Source organism: Pediculus humanus, genomic scaffold (genome assembly GCF_000006295.1).
Source record: "Pediculus humanus corporis 1103172108252 genomic scaffold, whole genome shotgun sequence".
Taxonomy (NCBI): domain Eukaryota; kingdom Metazoa; phylum Arthropoda; class Insecta; order Psocodea; family Pediculidae; genus Pediculus; species Pediculus humanus.
Window position 1 is genome coordinate 53657 of NW_002987821.1, and position 19222 is coordinate 72878.

At 28.2% G+C, this 19222-nt stretch overlaps 4 protein-coding genes across 4 annotated transcripts; 1 reads left to right on the top strand and 3 right to left on the bottom strand.

Annotated features, from left to right (window-relative positions):
• Positions 1 to 248: 248 nt before the first annotated feature.
• On the bottom strand, positions 249 to 1907 carry Phum_PHUM472440 (uncharacterized protein; the record flags this gene model as incomplete). The annotated part of the gene is made up of 7 exons (XM_002430243.1): positions 249 to 375; positions 478 to 659; positions 798 to 994; positions 1077 to 1277; positions 1374 to 1557; positions 1641 to 1676; positions 1755 to 1907. 7 exons carry the CDS (start codon positions 1905 to 1907, stop codon positions 249 to 251), a joined length of 1080 nt encoding a protein of 359 aa, XP_002430288.1.
• Positions 1908 to 2980: 1073 nt separating this feature from the next.
• Phum_PHUM472450 (uncharacterized protein) lies at positions 2981 to 4571 on the bottom strand (the record flags this gene model as incomplete). The annotated part of the gene is made up of 6 exons (XM_002430244.1): positions 2981 to 3736; positions 3878 to 3903; positions 3933 to 4023; positions 4109 to 4277; positions 4356 to 4410; positions 4493 to 4571. 6 exons carry the CDS (start codon positions 4569 to 4571, stop codon positions 2981 to 2983), a joined length of 1176 nt encoding a protein of 391 aa, XP_002430289.1.
• A 204-nt stretch (positions 4572 to 4775) lies between these two features.
• On the top strand, positions 4776 to 6174 carry Phum_PHUM472460 (Sorting nexin-4, putative; the record flags this gene model as incomplete). Its single annotated transcript, XM_002430245.1, has 6 exons — positions 4776 to 4874; positions 4969 to 5128; positions 5214 to 5278; positions 5368 to 5547; positions 5821 to 5977; positions 6080 to 6174. The coding sequence occupies 6 exons, from the start codon at positions 4776 to 4778 to the stop codon at positions 6172 to 6174; spliced, it is 756 nt and encodes a 251-aa protein (XP_002430290.1).
• A 3220-nt stretch (positions 6175 to 9394) lies between these two features.
• Phum_PHUM472470 (Niemann-Pick C1 protein precursor, putative) lies at positions 9395 to 16025 on the bottom strand (the record flags this gene model as incomplete). Its single annotated transcript, XM_002430246.1, has 18 exons — positions 9395 to 9525; positions 9924 to 10086; positions 10166 to 10279; positions 10379 to 10610; positions 10713 to 10933; positions 11025 to 11280; positions 11363 to 11529; positions 11605 to 11862; positions 11939 to 12066; positions 12134 to 12431; positions 12534 to 12735; positions 12889 to 13092; positions 13201 to 13379; positions 13483 to 13799; positions 13880 to 14008; positions 15019 to 15214; positions 15290 to 15576; positions 15671 to 16025. The coding sequence occupies 18 exons, from the start codon at positions 16023 to 16025 to the stop codon at positions 9395 to 9397; spliced, it is 3837 nt and encodes a 1278-aa protein (XP_002430291.1).
• Between the last annotated feature and the right edge of the window lie 3197 nt (positions 16026 to 19222).

Below are 19222 nucleotides of genomic sequence, written 5' to 3' on the forward strand. Positions count from 1 at the left end.
ATTAAATAAAAGGAAACTGATTTTCCCCCTTCCCCTTCCCTCCCCCTACTCCCTACTCCCCTTCCTCATTTTACTACCCGAAACGAACAATTTTTTTTTTTTTTTTTATTATTATTTATTGCAAAACTAATTAATAATCACCGTATTGGAGCAAAAACGTCTACGTCATCATCATCACCAACATCATCATCATCATCATCATATCCTTTACCCGTTTACGCGGATTAAAAAAAAACCCCCGGTTTGATTTAATCTAAATTCACGTCTTTCAATTGAGCCAAATAATTTAACTTTGAATTATTTATACTTTCAATGGCATCTTCCAAATCTTTCATGTTCATCGGTCTCAATTCTTCCGTTTCGTTTTCCTCAGACCTAATCCAGACAGAGAGAGAGAGAAAAAAAAAAAAAAAAAAAATTTTACTTACAATGTGACGTAGTACTGACATAATGTGACACAATATCAATGACATTTACCCGGATGAATGAAATTTTTTAGCAAATTCCCTTATCCTGCAAAGTGAAGCCACTCTACACAATTCGTGTAAATCTGAACCGGAAAATCCATTTGTTTTGTTACCTAATTCATTGTATTCAATTTTTTCCGTATTTTCTTTTTCTAATATTAATTTTAATATCGCTGTTCTTTGTACTTTGTTCTGAAAGTTACACACATCAGAAATCGATAATTTTACATAAGTGCCCAATTAAATTACAATCGAAATTAACTTTCGAATAAAGATAAGATTTATTCTGTGATGTTAAATGTCGAGAGAAAAAAAAGAAAATTTACTTACTGGCATTGGTATCATAAATGTTGCAGGCATTCTTCTGAGTATAGCACTGTCTATATCTTGAGGTCTATTTGTGGCTCCCATAATAATAACAATTTTATCAGGATCTGTCATGAGACCATCCCATAAAAACATAAATTGAGCTTTCATCATGGCAGTCGCTTCGTGATCTCGTGAAGTTCTAGACCTCAACAGAGAATCTGTAATAAATATAAAATTCAAATTATTCAACTTCATTATTTTATTTTAAATGCTTTAACTGTTGATAAAAATTTTCCATACCGATTTCATCGATGAAAATAATACATGGTTGAAGTTTGGATGCTAAAGAAAACAAAGCTGAAACAAGTTTCTGAGATTCTCCATACCATTTATCTGTCAATATAGATATATCTAAATTTATAAATGAGGTTTTGGCTTCCTTTGCAGTGGCCTTGGCTATTAATGTTTTACCACATCCTGGGGGACCATGAAGTAAAACACCTGAAATGTTTACATTGTTAAATACATAAATGAAAAACTTACAAAATATGTCAAATAACTGACGAGGAATAATATTTGAAAGAAGTTTTTTCTTACCTTTAGGTGGCCTTGTAAGTTTTGAATTTCCTAATAATTTGCTTTTCGTGATAGGAAATATGACAGTTTCAACAATGTCATCTAAAACATTTTCTAAACCTCCAACATCTTTCCAACTTACATCGATTTCACTTGGTGCTATTAAATGACTGGCTATCATCAATTCATGTTCTGTTAGCTTTAACTGCAATTATATATTTAACATGAGGGATTTTCCTTTAATTTTTAATTAAAAAAAAAATCAACCAGTTTAAATTTTAATTATACCTCAGTTTTTCCAATTTTTTTCAACTGAAAAGCTGCCTGAAAATCAAATAAATTAAATTGCGGTTTATTATATGGGATAAAATACACAGGTGACTCGCACATTTTAATACGTACCTTTTTCTTTGCTGCCTCTCCTCTATTTCCATTTATGTCTAATTTTTTAAGAAACCAAGAAATGGTAAAATAAGAAACGCCAACCATGATACTCATTTTAACTACAGTAGCAAAAAGTTCTTTTTGCAAAATTTGATATGCTTGGTCCCCCATAATTTGTGAGTGTCGCTTTCTAAAAGTCACAAAATATTTTTAAAAATTAATTAATTTTTATAAATAACTATTTAAGTATGCATTTATGAAAAAAAAAAAACTAAAATTTTGAATAAACAGTTAGTATTTCAATAAATAAAAGGAAAAATTTTACAACTTTATTTTTTGTTCACAGAGCGTGGCACTAGAAACGACTTAACGCTAAAATTAACGAGTGACAATGTGGTTAATAATATTCCATCATGTTTTCGTATAAAAAAAAAAAAAAAAAAAAAAAAACAATGAATTGATTGAATAAATATTTCACTAATATTTTTCATTTACAGTGATTGCTCAATGACAAAAATAAAAAACTTGTCTTACATTCTTAACAGAAATACTTTTTAAAAATTTTTATATATAATTTTTTTAAAAAAATTAATATCAGTATTGCCAAAATAAATTGATAAATAACCGAAATTAAATTTAAATTTAGAATCAAACCATATTTTTCCTTGAAAGCTAAATCAAAAATTTCACGGTCGGTTGCATTTTGTAAAATGACAAAAAACATACAAAAGGCCTCCTTTAAAACTCAAAAATTTTCATATTAAAATAATTTAAATTCAAATTTAAAAAAAAAAAATTGTTTTTATTTATTAAATACTATTTAAATTACATATTTAGATCAAGACGTAAAAAAATAAAAAAACTAATTTAAAAAATAATAATAATAAATAATAAATAACAAAAAATTATGTAACTCATTTAAAAAAAAATTCACATAAATATTCATTTCCATTGAATTGATTAAATATTTGATTTAAATTGTTTTCATATATAAAAAATTATTTATTTTATTTTAATTTAACACTGTTAATTTATTTATTTATTTATATTTATATTTATTTAAATGAAATAAAAATCGAGCTAATTTTAATTAAATATTGTCAATATCATATCAAGTCATTCGTATAAATACTAAATACTGTATTTAATATATGTAGATTTAACTTTTTTTTGAATCTGATAAATAAATATTAAATAAGCAAATTATTAAAGATTCAATTGATAGAAATCAATTGTTTTATTGCCTATTTGCATGTTTCTAAAGGAGGAGGTTTCAATGGGATTTTGCCAAAAACAAAAGTAGCAGCTGAAAAAGCATCAATTTCTTCTCGAGTGAGATCTTCCATTTTAGAAAAAACACTATAATCAACATCGACAACAGGTTGGCTAAAGGTAAAATTATTAATTTGTGAATTCGATTGATTTTGCCCTGACACTGCATTCGTTTTAAAAAGTGTCGAGTTGTCACTGACGAAGGTGTTAGCTTGTTGTTGATTGCCCCCACCGAAAATGTTACTTTGATTATTGAAAGACACATTAGCATTTTTAAAAATTTCATTTTGTGAACCAAATAATGAATTACTAGAGGGAGTTGGACTAGAAAAACTAAATGTTGAAAATGCTGTCGAATTTGTAGCGGGAGGATTACTTGAAAATATATTTTGATTAGAAAAAGTTGGATTAGATGAAGCGGCAGCAGGAGTGGGAGTACTGTTAAACAAATTTGCAGTCGATGAAAAAATATTTTGGTTAAAGCTATTCGTAGATGCGCCAAAAACATTTTGATTTGTAGTATTTCCACCGAAAATATTGCCTTGTGTTGGTTGTGCAGGAGTTCCTCCGAAAATGTTTCCACAAGGTCCAGGTGTTACATTTCCAAATAAATTATTACAGTTTGCTGATGATCCACCAAATATTGATGGACCACTACTGACATTACTTGTCGATATGAAAGAATTAGCAACTTTTGATTGGTCTTTTTTATCTTTTAACATATTGACCTTATAAAAAATAACATAACTTACTTTTAAAAATTATTTTCAATTTTTTACGCCAGCGATTTATTTCGATTCGAATCCTATTATATACTTAATTACTTTGAATTATTAGGTACTGATGACACTCATATTATTACACATAACACTTAATTTAAAATAAGATAAACTATCTTTAAAATACAAATTATTAAAATATTACTTACAATGAAATTGATTTGTTCCATTGTTGGTTGTTTTAATGAATTTCTTCTTTTCTCTGCCTCTCTGTATAAATGATTAATTTCATTAATCTATAAAGAAAATTTAAGAAAATTGTAAAGCCCTAAATAAAAAAAAAAAGGACAATTACATTTTACAAAAAAAAATTCAACCAACACATTGATTTAGCGTTCCTTTATTTCTTGCATCATACATTTTCCATCGTAATTCTTCAGGTGATATGTCTTCCCATTCTGGTATATTTTGTCCTTCTTTTACTGGAGCAAAACATGACAAAGGCCATTGTCCACCTTTTTCAGCTGCTGTTACTTCACCAGCAATATGTCTAAAAAATTATAAAAAATTAACTTGTATTTAAAATACATAACATTCAAAATACAAAATTTAAATTAAATATTCGTACTTGATTATATTTTTCAGTTGTAAAGAATTTGCGGCATTTTTATTGTTTCTATCATCTGAAAAAAAAACCGTACTAATTAATATTAACAAAATCTAAAAAAAAAATAACGGAAAGATTTTTAAAAAATATTTTCTCACCTTGTGGAAAAGAATGTTCATTTCTACAATTTTGCCCAAATCGGCATCGTCCTTCTAAAAAATACTGACAAATACTCATCGTAACAAAAAAAACATAAAAAAAAATTTTTTTTTTACAAAAAAATTATCAACACTCAAAACCTTCCATTTTGTTTTAGTGTAAAAACGGTTTAGAATTCCATAGAGTAAATAACGTGTAATTTTTAAATGTATTATACGTTAAAAAAGGGAGAAATAGATACGATTTGAAATTTTCAAAAATAAAAATTTTTAAATCGAAATAATGTGTGAATTAAATGATGAAACTAAGTTCGAAGAATCTCAAACCGATCACTTTGATAATTTAAAAACGATAACGGAAAAATTTCACGCTTTTAAAAAAGTATTCACTGCTGAATAGTAATTAAGTCATGTAAATTTACTATAAACTTTTAAACAGAATTTTAATATATATTTTTAAGGCCGCTGAAAATAAGGAAAAAAAATTAAGAGAAGCTGAAAAAGATATATTTTCACTTCGAGAAAATATTACCACATTACAATCATTAGAAAAAAATTTAACGAATCAATTACATTCATCTCAAGAAAGATTGATTTTAATGCAGGGAAATTTAGGAAAAATGTTATCACTTTATGGTGCCCACTTTTTTTTTTACTTTAAATTTAACTTACCTCTAATTATAAAACCTCTGATTGATGTGTCTTTTTACTCTGATTACAGAAAAACAATCCGTAAATGAAAATATCATAGAAAAAATTGAAAAACAAATAACAGAAATAAAACATGTAAATTTGACACACACATAACATGTACATATAAGAACCATTATTTTAACTGAGTTTAATAAAAACCGTCGTTTACTTTATTCCCGCAGGAAATAGAAAAACTAAAAGGAAAAACCACACAAATATTTAGCACGACCACGAACGAATTGAATTTGTTAAATGAAAATTCAACGTTGAAAAAAAATATTGAAAAAATGAAAAATGATTTACTCGACATGAATAACATAAAAAATAAATTAGCCAATGAGAAAAATAATTTGTTTATCGAGGTAAAGAATATTCGTTTTCGAAAGTCACGTGATCACTATTACCATTATTTTTCGAATGTCACGTGATTATGATTACCATTATTTTTCGAAAGTCACGTGATTATGATCACCATTGTGTTTCGAAAGTCACGTGATTACTATTTTAAACGTACCGTTGAAATAATATTTAACGGTTTTTTACGTTCAAAAAACGATGATGGTGAACTTATTTAACAAAATTTTTTTTTTTTTTTTTCAATAATGTTATCGTTTACAAACATAAATAATTTTCAGTACGAAAATAAAATTAAAACGTTAAATGATGAACTGAATAAATCTAAAAAAAAATGTGATGAAATACAAAAGAAATGTAACGAAACAATTGAGAAATATAAAAAAGACGTTGAAGATAAAAAACAAATAATTAAACAATACGAAAAACAACGACAAAGTTTTTTAAGTATACAAATTTTTCTAAATAATAATTATTCATTTGATTCATTATTATTATTATTATTATTATCAAACGTAAATTCATAAAATAAAATTTCAGATGAATTTAAATTACCCGATATTGAAAAACATATAGAATGTAATAATACCGTTAGTTCAACGTGGACAACTGATAATTCTCACAACAATGGGTAACATTTACTCAAAAAATTAATTTATTAATTATTATTATTATTATTATTATCATTATCATTATCATTACATTAAAATCATCACATTTTATATTAATTAATTAATTTTATTTAACAGAATTCATTGTGATTTATCAGAAGAAGAAGAAACAATTATTAATGATGATGATGATGATGATATTTCAAGTGAGAAATTATTAAATTCCAACAATAATAATAATAATAATCAATTAGAATCCGACGGTGATATTTTGACGTCATCATTCGTTAATGATAAAAATTCAAATTTTATGATAACCGACAAAATAAAAATAAAAAGAAAAAGAGAACAAAATGAAAACAAAAACAAATCACAAAAAAATACACAAACGAAAAGAAGATTATTTTCAACAAATTGTAATCATTATTTAATTTAAATTCATTCGAAAACGATTGATAATAATAATAATAATAATAATGATGATGATAATAATAATAATTTATTCTCGTTTAAATTTATATATCACACATATGAAAAAAATTATATTTATAATACTGTAAAGTTAAAAATAAATTTTTCCTCTTAATTTCTTTAATATATATAAACATAAAAATGTCTTTCCGAGTGTTTTATGTAATAATAATAATAATAATAATAATTTATTTATTTTAATTATATTATTATTATTATATCTCTTTATGTATTTATACACATTTAATGGACGCACACGCACACACACACACCTATAATAATACACACATAATAAAATATATAATAACACATTCAAACGAATAAAAGCCAGTTTTGATATAATAATAATAATAATAATAATAATAATACATACATACATACATAATTCCTTCATTTATTATTATTATCATTATTTTCTCTTTTTATTTAATTAAACTAATTCGTTATTTTATAATTATTAAAATTTATTATTATAAATATTATTTAATAAAATTTTATTTATCGATTCGTTTAATTATTAATAATAATAATAATATATATTAATTAATTAATTTAATTAAAATTATAATTGACAGTGACGTCATCACGTTCATCTTCCATTACTATTTATCATTAATCAAATCATTTATGAAACAGTTTCTTCTTCTCTCTCTCTCTCTCTTTTATTTTACATATGATATATTAAACGAATATTGATATTATTATTATTATTATTAAGGCAACTCGTGTTAAAAAAAATTATCATTATTATTATTTTCATTTTCATTTGTTTGTTTCTCTATTGTTTAAAAAATTAATTAATAAAAATAATAATGAAAAATCCATGTATAAAATTTTTTTTTGTCAACAATTTAAAATAAATGATACATAATACATAATACATAATAAAATAAAATAATAATAATAAAAAAATGTTAATAATAATAATAGTTGCTGTTGCTGTTGTTGTTAAAATGCTTTTTTTTTTATTTACCCTGAAAATATTTTTTTATTAGCAGCCATCAATAGGTTCGTAACTTCCTCTCAATGAATAGTTGTCGGCTAAGTTTGTGTTCTCTCGTCTTGATTTAATAGGTCCTAAAAAATTTAAAAAATTATTTAAATAAATTCTTATTAAAAAAAAAAAAAATAATAATAATAATAATAATAAAGTTTGTTTTTGTTTCTCATAAACGTTTTTTTTTTTTTTTTAAATATACCCAAGAAATGTAAATAATTAATTAATTAATTAATTAATTAATTAAATATTAATTCGTGTAATAATAGATACAATAGATAAACAAGATGTAAACCTATTACTAATAATAATAATAATAATAATAATAATAAATAACTATAATAAATAAATAAAAAATATTTATGTGTGTAATACACAAAGCCTTTAAACATTTTACAAAAAATATATGTACAGATAAAAAATAAATAAATAATACATAAATAATTGTTTTGATAAATAAATAAATAAATAAGATTTGTGAATAATAATAATAATAATAATAATAATAATAATAATAATAATAATAATAATAATAATAATAATAATAATAATAATAAAATGTTTTAACCGATTTCACAGCATCTTTTTTTTTTTTTTTTACATTACCTTCATTTTTTTTTCATTTTTTTTTTCTATTAAATTATTGATTACGTAATCAATATAATAATAATAATGATAATACCGCAATCGGTATTAAAATTAATGTACATGCAATTAAAATTAGTAATTAATTAATTAATTAATTTTTTAAAATCATGCTTATTGTGACATAAACCAAATTTTTTCTTATTATTAAAATCAAAATGCAAAATATTGTGACCCTTATTTATATGTACAAACAACAACAACAACCACAACCACAACAACCAGTACAAAATTTCATGCAAACAAAATTCAATTAAATAAACATACCATTTATAGTAAGAGAAAAAAAAAAAAAAAAAATTGAAAAATTGAAAAATTGAATTCACGAAGTGATCATAGGAAGAACCCCATCAATGATTGATGATGATGATGATGATGACAACTAAGAATGTAAAATAAATAATATTAAATGAATATTATCATTTATTTACCTTCCCTCCACCCCACCCCTCCCCCTTAATTATTTTCTTAATTTTTTTTATTTTTATTAAACAAACAAAAATTTGTTTATATTAATTAATTATTTTCTCTTCATTTAAACATTTCATAATAAATAAATAAATAAATTGGGGGGTGTTTACACATAAAAATAAATAAATAAAATAATAATAATAATAATATCTTGATATCTTATTGTATAAAAAAAATATATATAATTTAAAAAAATAAAAAATATTAATAATAATAATAATAATTTTTAACACAATTAATCAATTCATTTATGTACGTGATGATGATAATCATTTATATATTAAATTTAATTAATTAAAATTAATAAAAAAATATTTTCATAAAAAAATAAATTATCCTTTTAAAAAAAATATTTAACAAATATTTATACTAAAATACTAAAAACTAATTTTATAACTAAAATACTAAATAATATCGCCAAATGCATACAAAAAAAAAAAAAAAACCAAATACCAATCGATAAATCAATCAATCAATCAATCAATCATCACTTTTATAAACAAAATCATAATAATATTAAAACGTCACACACACAAAATAGAAAAAAAATTCAAAAAATTTCACGTAATAATAATAATAATAATAACTTTATACCATTCTCACATACGCTCGTTACAACAACAACAGCAACAACAGCAAAAAAAATTAAAATGAAAAAAGCTACAATTTAGTATTGCTTACTCTTTCAAGGCTCGATTCCCTCAGGACATTGTCTCGACCTTCTAATTCATTCACGTTCCTCCTATGATTAACAACAACAAGATTTTCTCCATTCGCAACACCACGTGGACCTGTTCAAATCAAATTATTTTCCTTTTCTTAATACAAAAAAAAAAAAAAAAAAAAAAAAAAAATTCCCCCCCCCCTCATTAAATTCGGGAGCGTACCCGCCGAAAACCATTTAAAACGTGTTTTTCTTTTTCTTTTTAAGGTTTTGTTATTATTATTATTATTATTATTTTTAGTCCAAACAAATAAAAAACAAGGGGTTAATGAATGAACGTTGTTGCGTGTTATGTACAATGATTTTCCTTATTTTTTGTAAATACACAAAAGAGAGAGAGAGAGAGAGAGAGAGAGAGAAAATTATTATTTTAAACCGAAAAATTATTTGTTAATGGGAAAAATTCTACATATTCTACTCGTGGTTAGTAACAAATAAATAAATAAATTTTTTTTTGTTCTTTACCTATGTAACTTAAAAGGACGGGTAGGAAAATCAATCCGTGAGCCGCACCAAACAAAACAATTCCCAGGTACATTCGAAAGTAAAAAACTTGAAATATTTGCGATTTGGCAAATCCGAGTACTATGATCCCACCGAATTTCGTTAGAGTTATACCTGAAAACACCTGAAAAAACAATCGACGTGGTCAAAAAATTTTCTTTTTTTTTTAAATTCCAGGTTTTATTATTATTATCATCACTTACGGAACTTCCCATGTCCGTAAGAGCGTGAGATGCTCTCTGCAATTTATTCGACTCCGTTGAACTCGTGAAAGAATGAACTAAATGACTGCAAAATTCCACTGCTATACCCACAGCCTAAAATTTTTAACATTTTTTATTTGTTTGTTTGTTTTTAAATCAAGACCGTTTGTTCGTTTGTTTGTTTGTTTGTTCGTTCGATTCATTTCTATTTACCATGACTAGATTTACGAGTGAGACAGCGTTCAATCCAATGTCCCACCAGTACATGAGTCCTCCGAGATTGATTAAAATCATAGCGATCGTTATGACGATGACGAAAGCTCCGCACAAATCTAATCCTAGTAATACGAATGACGTCACAAATATGGCGAGAAAAGATATTAGCATGCTGTTGATACCGTCTTCCCACACGGTTAGATATTGTTCGTAGAATACATAAAATACGCTGCAAAAAAAAAAATGATAATTAATGGCGTCGTTTTTTCGTAAACCTTTTTTTTTTTAAAATAGGCAGACTTTCAACTTTCAAACAAAAACACTCGCGTACCTGTACGGAAACACTTCGACGCTTGCATTCCCTCCCATTTTCGTCAAACGATCGTTTATGGATGAAGTTATGTTGGCTGCAATGTCTCGAGCGCTTCGAAGAGCGCTGTAGTAATCCTCCGAAGTTTTTAATATCGTGTGATATGCCATGTAGTAATTAGACGACGCCATGCTTCTTTCGAATCCATTTTTATCCACTCCTAGATTTCTGTAGTTTACAGCCTGAATAAAACGCAAGTAAAAAAATGGAAAGCAGTTGTTAAAAGAAAGTAAAATGGCTGGCACTTTTTTAAACATGTTAACATGAATTTACCGGTCCGTAACTCGGATGACCGCCCTTGGCACAAGATGCATCCGGATCATCTTTGAGAAAGAAAGATAAATATCTTTCGAAATCTGTGCTGCTCGGTCTGATTCCCGTCGCGTTTTCCCGCGGGCAAGTTTCGCAATCGTAGGGTGAAATGTGCGGGCAAAAACTTTTATTGTTCGTCACGAAACAACACTTGTCGTAAGACAACCAGTCGAAATAGTCGTCGAGCCATGAAGACGCAGGAGTTGCTATGTACGAACTGAAAATTTCATTTGAAAGCGATTTAATTAAGGGCGGGAGGAAGAGCAAATCCCTTTCTTAGCGACCCTATAAATTTATACCTGTTCGCTTGTTTGGAAGCTAAATAAACCTGAGTCGTGAGAGAGTCGAGGTGACATTTTGGTCCCGTGCAAAACAAATTTTGAATTTCAGGTTTCGAATAATTTAAATTTGTGTCTTTGACAACGAAATACACGGGAGGTCCGATGGAAAGATAACTTTTTAAGCTCTAAAAATAAATTAATCAAATCAGTGAAGTGGTAAATCGACGGTAAAAAGCAGAGACGATAACAAATCAAATTACCTTGAAATACTTGAGTACGTAGGAATCTTGTGACATGGACAATTCTTGATCTAATCCCACTTGAATACGTGGCAACACCGCAATAGACAAACACAGCCAAGCGTAAAAAACTACAACCACGAGAGGTCTCACGATTTTATTCATCAACGCAGGCACGTAAATGTTTTTGAAAAATTTATATAGTAAACCATTGGGCAGCGCGGAACCGCTATCCTTTTTCGAACTTTTTATAAAACAACAAACGTCGTATCTGCCAGCCTGAAAATAAAATTCATCGCGTAAGTTTAAGACGAACCTTAATTCCTAATTATTAGCCTTAAAATGAACGTTTTACCGTTTGCCGACGAGAATCCAGTGCTAAAAGGCTTACGAAACAAGTCACTTGAAATATAAAATCTATTAGTAATGCCATACCGGCATAGAGAGCAAAAGCTCGAACGGCGGGCATGTTGGATAATCCCCCTGAAATGAATTATATAATCAAATATTTAACCTAAAAACCTACTTAAAAACCTACGTGAAAACCTACCTAAAAAGAAGCAAAAGGATTCGGATAAACTCGTCAGTGTCATCGAAGGACCAACAACTCCCAAAGTCCTTCCAATGTGTTCCTCTAAACTTTCGTTGGGTTCTCTGGGCAATCTGTTATGAGTCTGAACCAGTATAAATATGTTATCCACGCCGACGGCAAGGACCAAAAATGGAATGACTTCGATTATGATAAGCGTCGCGGGAACGCCGATGTACCCGAAAATTCCCACAGAACAAGCGACGGATATTAAAACGACAAGAACGCCTCCCAATCCCAACGTCATCTTACTGTCGGTCTACAAAAAAAAAAAAAAAAAAAAAAAAAATTATTTTTTTTTTTTACTGCGTGGAATTGCACGTGCAAAAATTTAATCGTTACAATCGCGCTTTATAAATACCAGCAATCTGGAAAAAGATCGAATTTGTCCAAGGGATATGGCGATGTAAGCAAACATAATCAAATAACTGATGAGAATGGTTCCGACATCCGAATGAGACGTTCTTTCCAATTCATCTTCGATGGAACGTTCCGAAGAGTAAGCAACGTCCATGTAATCAGGTTTTTCCGTTTCGGTCCAATTTTTAAGCAGCTCGATAAACCTGAAAAAAAAAAAAAAAAACAAAAAAACAAAAAAATACTTAAAAATAAACTTTTTACAAAAAAAAAAAAAAAAAAATTATGATAATAATAATAAATAAAGTCAAATAAAAAATATTTTCATTTTGTGAACCGTGACAGAATTTTGAACGTACCTGGCCTCCCATTTCAAGGCAGGTTCCCTCAACGTTTTGTTATGATGATTATCTACTAGATAAGTTAAAATTAATGTAGTTGATAATTCATATTTTGGTTTACCCTTTTCGTTAAGGCCGGCTTCTAGAAATCCTCCGAGTGCCAAATCAGGTAAAATGGGACCTCCCCAAGGTGCCAAACATTCATCTGGTAAATACGGATTGCTGACAACGAGAAAAAAATCGTTCGTAAATTAAATTCAACCAAAATCATAGAGAGTACAAAACTCATAGATGAATAAAATTTATTAAATTAAAAAAAAAAAAACTTACTTTACGCAAGACATAAATCTATTGAGATATTCATCATCCTCCGTATCTAAATTACTCAAGTCATCCTGATAGTATCCCCAAATGCTCATGATGGAACATTGTGAAACATCTTCGGGTCCCGAATCGGACGACAACGGGGAGAAACAAATATCTTTTAACGTCACTCCATCGGCATTTAACTAATTTTTGATATAAAAAAAAAAAAAAAAAAAAAATTACGCGTTACGCAATCCTGCTGCGCACTCCATAATCCCGATATTTTGTACATTTTTGTAATCTTACGTTTCTTATGGATTGTTCCAAATCGTAGATTTTCTTTAGAAACGACACGTTAAAAACGGGGCCGAAGGTCACGGGTCCCAACGACGTGTTGTGCGTGATGTTGGGTAATCCGACGGCATGAATTATTATTTGCTCGGTTCTATAAAATGGCCTGAAATTACTGTCGTAGTACTCTTTCTCAACGCGGGATCTACTCAGGGGATTAGCCCACAGTTCTATGGGATCGGTCGTGACTTTGACGAACAAAATGCCGCAGGCGAGACATATGAATACAAGAAGACCGGTGAGCAAAACGAGCCAGGGTCTCGACACGCATACTGGAACGCAAAAAATTGCCCGTTAATTATCATTATTATTATTATTATTATTATTTTAATCTCGATTCGCATCAACTTACGCATTCCAAGTTTATAAAAAAAACGTTCCAAAAATTTTTCAATCGCGGCTCCCGCCTTTTCAATTTTACTCAAACTTGATTTCGTCCCAACAAATTCAGTCTTTTCGTTTGGATTTCCTTCGCTGGCACCTAAAAACATTTTTTTTTTTTTTTTTTGAAAATTCAACGATTCGTAATTACAATACATAATAATAATAATAATAATAATACAAAACGTATGAAATTTTTATGTGTGAAAATGAAGTAAAATTTAAAATTTCTTAAATGTAAGCGCAAAAAACTTGGTTTGTATTCACAGCCTGGAGCAAAAAAAAAACATGCAAAATTCTATTCATCAATGATTGATTGATTGATTGTGTTTGTGTTGAAAATTTTGCCCTTTTTTTCAACTAAATAAGCTCGATGAAATTTTTTTTTTACATTGCGTACAAAATAAAACACATTTCAATTTTATTAATCCCACTAATTAACCTTTACAAGCAACCTTTTCGTACCTTAATTATAAAAAACAAAAAAAAACGTGAATGAAATATTAAATCTAGTAAACGCAAAACATAAAAGACATCCAGCGGCGGACTTTATTTTGTCATGCTTATTTACACAATGAGTAGTAAGAGAGAGAGAGAGAGAGAGAGAGAGTGACTTTTAAGGTTTTGTCAAAGGTCAATGTCGGTTAAGCTATTAAGCAAAAAAAATAAATAAAAAAAAAAAATAGGTATAAAGTTTAAAACCTAATAAACTAAACTAGTAGCGCGAGAATCAACTTGAAACCGTAAAAAACGTTATGTGTAATGAATAATGCAAATAAGCACGCCAAAAAATAAAAAAAAAACAATTTTGCCAAAACGACAGCAACAGCAACAGCAACAACAACAACAACAACAACAGTTCAAACCTACTGGAACGTTTCGATTGCAAGGGACTCGATTCATCATCATTTCGGGAACTGTCCATCCCTGCCAGTCGTCTCCCCACTTCTTCCCTAACCTCAACAGCACGTTTTGACGCTACAATTAACATAGTGTATAAGTTAACTCATTGTTTTAAAAGAACCGTGAATCAAGATGAAACGGAATTTTTTCGAGAGGGGGAGGGGGGAGGGGGTAACTACGGCCGGTAAAATTTTAACGATTCCTTACCTTGTTGCCTGTTTCTTTTATTGCAAAATAAAACAATCGAAAGAAATATTAGAGAACCTGCGATAAATACTAATAACATGACGAAATCTCTTCCGGGTAAAGCTCCCACGAAAAATGGAGCAACGGGTGATGGGACCGGAGGTGGTATCGGACAACTTTCCACGCAGTCAACGCAACTGCAAGCCGACTCGTTTTCCTAAAAAAGAAAATAATCACATTATAGTAAATAAAAAAAAGGCAACATTGTACAAATCGAACAAATGTTACGTACCAACGGAGCCTCATTACAGGAATAAGTTTTAATATTGAGGGGTGTGAAATTTTTTTCCTTTGCTTTGCTAGACATGATGTAATTGATTTGATATGGGGAAAAAGCACTTGCGTCCCCCAAAAATTCAAACCATAATTCGGGAGAACAAGAGACGACGGGACGGTTGCATAGCAAATCCATTGCGTATTGATTGGCCAAAGGTAAGTAAACGTTTTTGCAAGAGTCGTAAGTACCGTAAGTGTAACTTTTATTAATGTACAAATTGATTTCCGACACGGCTGGACGGTCTGCAAATAAAAAAAAAAATGGCAGTCGTTAATTTCAATTAAATACCGTTTTTATCTAAAATTTTTTTTTTTGGGTAAAAATCCAACAACTCACATCCTGCACTCTTATTCAAGGTCGCATTGACTATACGTAGCGGTTCTATAAAATTACTTTGATCTGGTCTACATGTAAAATCGCAATAGTGTCTCACGAAATTGTATTTACAAGAAGGACACCTCGATATCAACATCATGGCTTGCTGTATGTTTTTATCCAGAGTTTCCAATTGAGCTTCGTCGCAACACGTGTAAATAAGTTGGGAATCCGATGTGGAGTCGAAATAATGCGGACACCATTTTTTCAATACTTTTATTCCTTTGTCGCTTAATACCTTTGCCGTACCGTTGTACGAACATGGTAAAAGCTGCGCAGCGGGAGCGTTCTGTGCTTTCCCGCACTCCCCGTACATGACGCAATGAGGTCCCTCATCATTTTTTTGACCTCGAACCTGAAAATAATAAATAATAATAATAATAAATTCATCAGTGAAAAGATAAATACAATGTCTCGTATGAAAGACAAATTAATAACAATGTGAATTCATCAATAGGAATTTAAAAGTTTAATTGATCAACCTTTGTAAAAGGTTATAAAAGGAGAAGGAATTTAAGTGGACACACAACGTACGTGACAAATTATATACCTCCCTCCCCCCTCCCCCCATTAATATATGTATAAAGAGTTTTCTAAAGATCAATTATATTAAAATAGTTTGTTCACCTCTCACAAAAAAAAAGAAACGTTAACATCGAGTTTCTCAAGTAATAAATTTAAAAATAAATTTCATTTAATTTTACATTTTGAAAAATTTTGTCAAAATTGTCACCAAAAATTAATTTGTACCTACTCCCGACGGTAGGTAATTTATCTTTGAACCTTGTTTTTATTTTTCCTTAAACTTTTAACCGTAAATTAAAAGATATGGTCTTAAAAAAAAAAAATATTTATGTACCTGTAATAATAAAAAAAGGTAAAAAAAAATAAAATTACATGTTAATTAATAATGAGAGTCTCCCCACCATACGTAAAACTTTTATAATAATAATAATAATAATAATAATAATAATTATCTGTTTAAAGTTCAAAAATGATTTCCAGGTTTTTTTTTTTTTTTATTACCTTGGACGCGGATTCAAAGCTACCGTGAAAAGCAGAAGACGTGAGGGAAATCATACTAATACTTAAAAAATATAAACTATATGTAAAGTTTATTGTTGGTGACAGTTGACAAATTTCAAAATAAATTATTTCTCTATCTCTCTCTCTCTCTTTCTTTCTCTCTCTCTCTCTTTCTCTCTCTCTCTCTTTCTTTCTCTCTCTCTTTCTCTTTCTCTCTCTCTCTCTTTCTCTTTCTCTCTCTCTCTCTAAAAAATTTACTTATTAAATATAACTTTACGTTTAACTGAAAAATTTCAAAAGAGAGAACCTGAACAACCTTTTTTTTTTTTAATGTCACGCGCATTGCCATACAACCTTTCGGGGTAAAAATACAACAACCCCATGTTAAAATTAACTTGATTGATTCCTAATTGACGTTTCCCTCATATAGTCTATTTCGTGCGTAAAAAATTATCATTGTTATTAAATTTTAATCCCGAGGAAAAAAAAATTACTATGTGCGAGTGACGTAATAAAAAAAAAAAAAAAAAAAGCATGGTTCTGCTCAGATGAATAATAATAATTAAATTCGATAAGAACAAATTTATTTGACGACGACAAAAAAAAAAAAAATGTTTCGAATTGCGTCAGATGAGAATTTAAATTTTTAATTTTTTTTTTTTTTTTTAATATTATAAAATCTGCAAATTTTTAAAAACGCGACATTTTCGATTATATTACAATTATTATATTATTTTAATTATTAAAAAAATAGAAACAAAAGAAAGAAATGTAAAACCCGTTACGGTTGTCATATATTGAATTAAAATTCAGGTTATTATGAACAATTTTCTTTTTTCCATTTTTTTACACACTCATGGTCTAATAATAATAATAATAATAATAATCTAAAAATAGTAAATATTTTCTTTAAAAATAAAAAGGGGAAAATATTAAAAATGTAGAACAAAATAAAATATATTATTTTAAAATCATCATCATCATCATCATCATCGTTACGAAACTAAAATGACCTAGACCTAAACAAGAAGTGGATGTTGTGTGTTTGTTTTTTTTTTTTTTTTTTTTAAATAAATTGTTTATTTTTTTGCACATTCAATTAATTACATCATTATTATTATTATTAATAATAACCGTAGAATTAAATCTTTTTTTTTTTTTTTGTTTTAATGATCTTATAATGAATTATATATATATTGTTATATTCGGTTCGTTCTTTATTTTTGTAAGTAATGAACAAGCACTTAAAACTATCACAAAACTAATATTAATAAACAAGAACTTATTACAGCAGACTAACAATCAAAATGAACCAACGCCAAGCTGTGTAGCTTGCCTATATTACTTTGGTCTTTCGTCAGTCAACTGTTTCGAATGTTCGAGCAAACACTTGCAAATAAAATAAAAGAAGGAGTCTTTAGAAGCTTCGCTTCTAAAGAAGAACAATTTGAGTTCGTCGCCAGTCTTTTGTTTATAAAAAGTTGAAAATGTGAATATTGAGTACGGGATCATAACACCTCCCCCCTTAAGACGGAAAACAATTATTTGAAAAAGAATTTGTTTTCTCCTCTTGTTCGGATTTGACAGTTTCCTATGTCGGGTTCTGAATGGTTCCGTCCAGGTTGAGACTCCTTGAGTAGTAGTAGGTGCTATGTCTTCTGTATGGTAGACTGTTGTATCTCTTCACATTGGCTTCTTATCAGGAACATCATTTTAAGCTTTATAGCTGCAAGTAGTAGAACCTTTCCTAGGCAATACTCGTTAGTGAACAATGTTTCATAAAGAGTAAAGATAAAAGAATAAAATTATGAGACATAAAATTCGAAACAAAATTGACATAAGTTCTGAAAAATACAAGAATTTTATATAGGAAACATAGAATAATGATTAGAAATAGAATAAATGGATTAATAATAAAATAAATGATGATTAGCTGTATGAGGAAAAATTAAAGGATTAAATTATTATTATTTTGGATTTCTCTCTCTTTAGATCAACTACTCAGAACACGGTTTTGTGATAAGTAACTTCCTTGTTACGGATTTTTAATAAAACGTTTTTGCCAGATTTTTTCTTGACCTCGTATGGATCTTTAAATTCAGGACTAAGTTTTTTATTTAGATTTCCTCTTGCTAATTTTTGACTGGTTTGAATCTTCTCTTTTTCATTAGACGATAGGTGAACTTTACTTAGTAAAAATAGCTTTACCTCAGGAATACTCTCTTCGTGAAAATCGGTTGACATAAGAATGGATGCTTTCTTCCTAGATTTCTTGGTACTGGAATTCCATTTCCGCTTTTTAGTATGCTTCCCAAAATTATGCTTGTGAATTTTTTTAGTAGCTCCTATATTTTTATTTGAAATTTTTGTTTCCTTTTGAATTTCAGCTTTAGGATGATTTTTAGGTTTTGAATTCTGTATGGATGATCTTTCTTCTTTTACTTTTAGACCTTTTTTCTTATTTTTATTTTTAGGAAGTAATGGTGC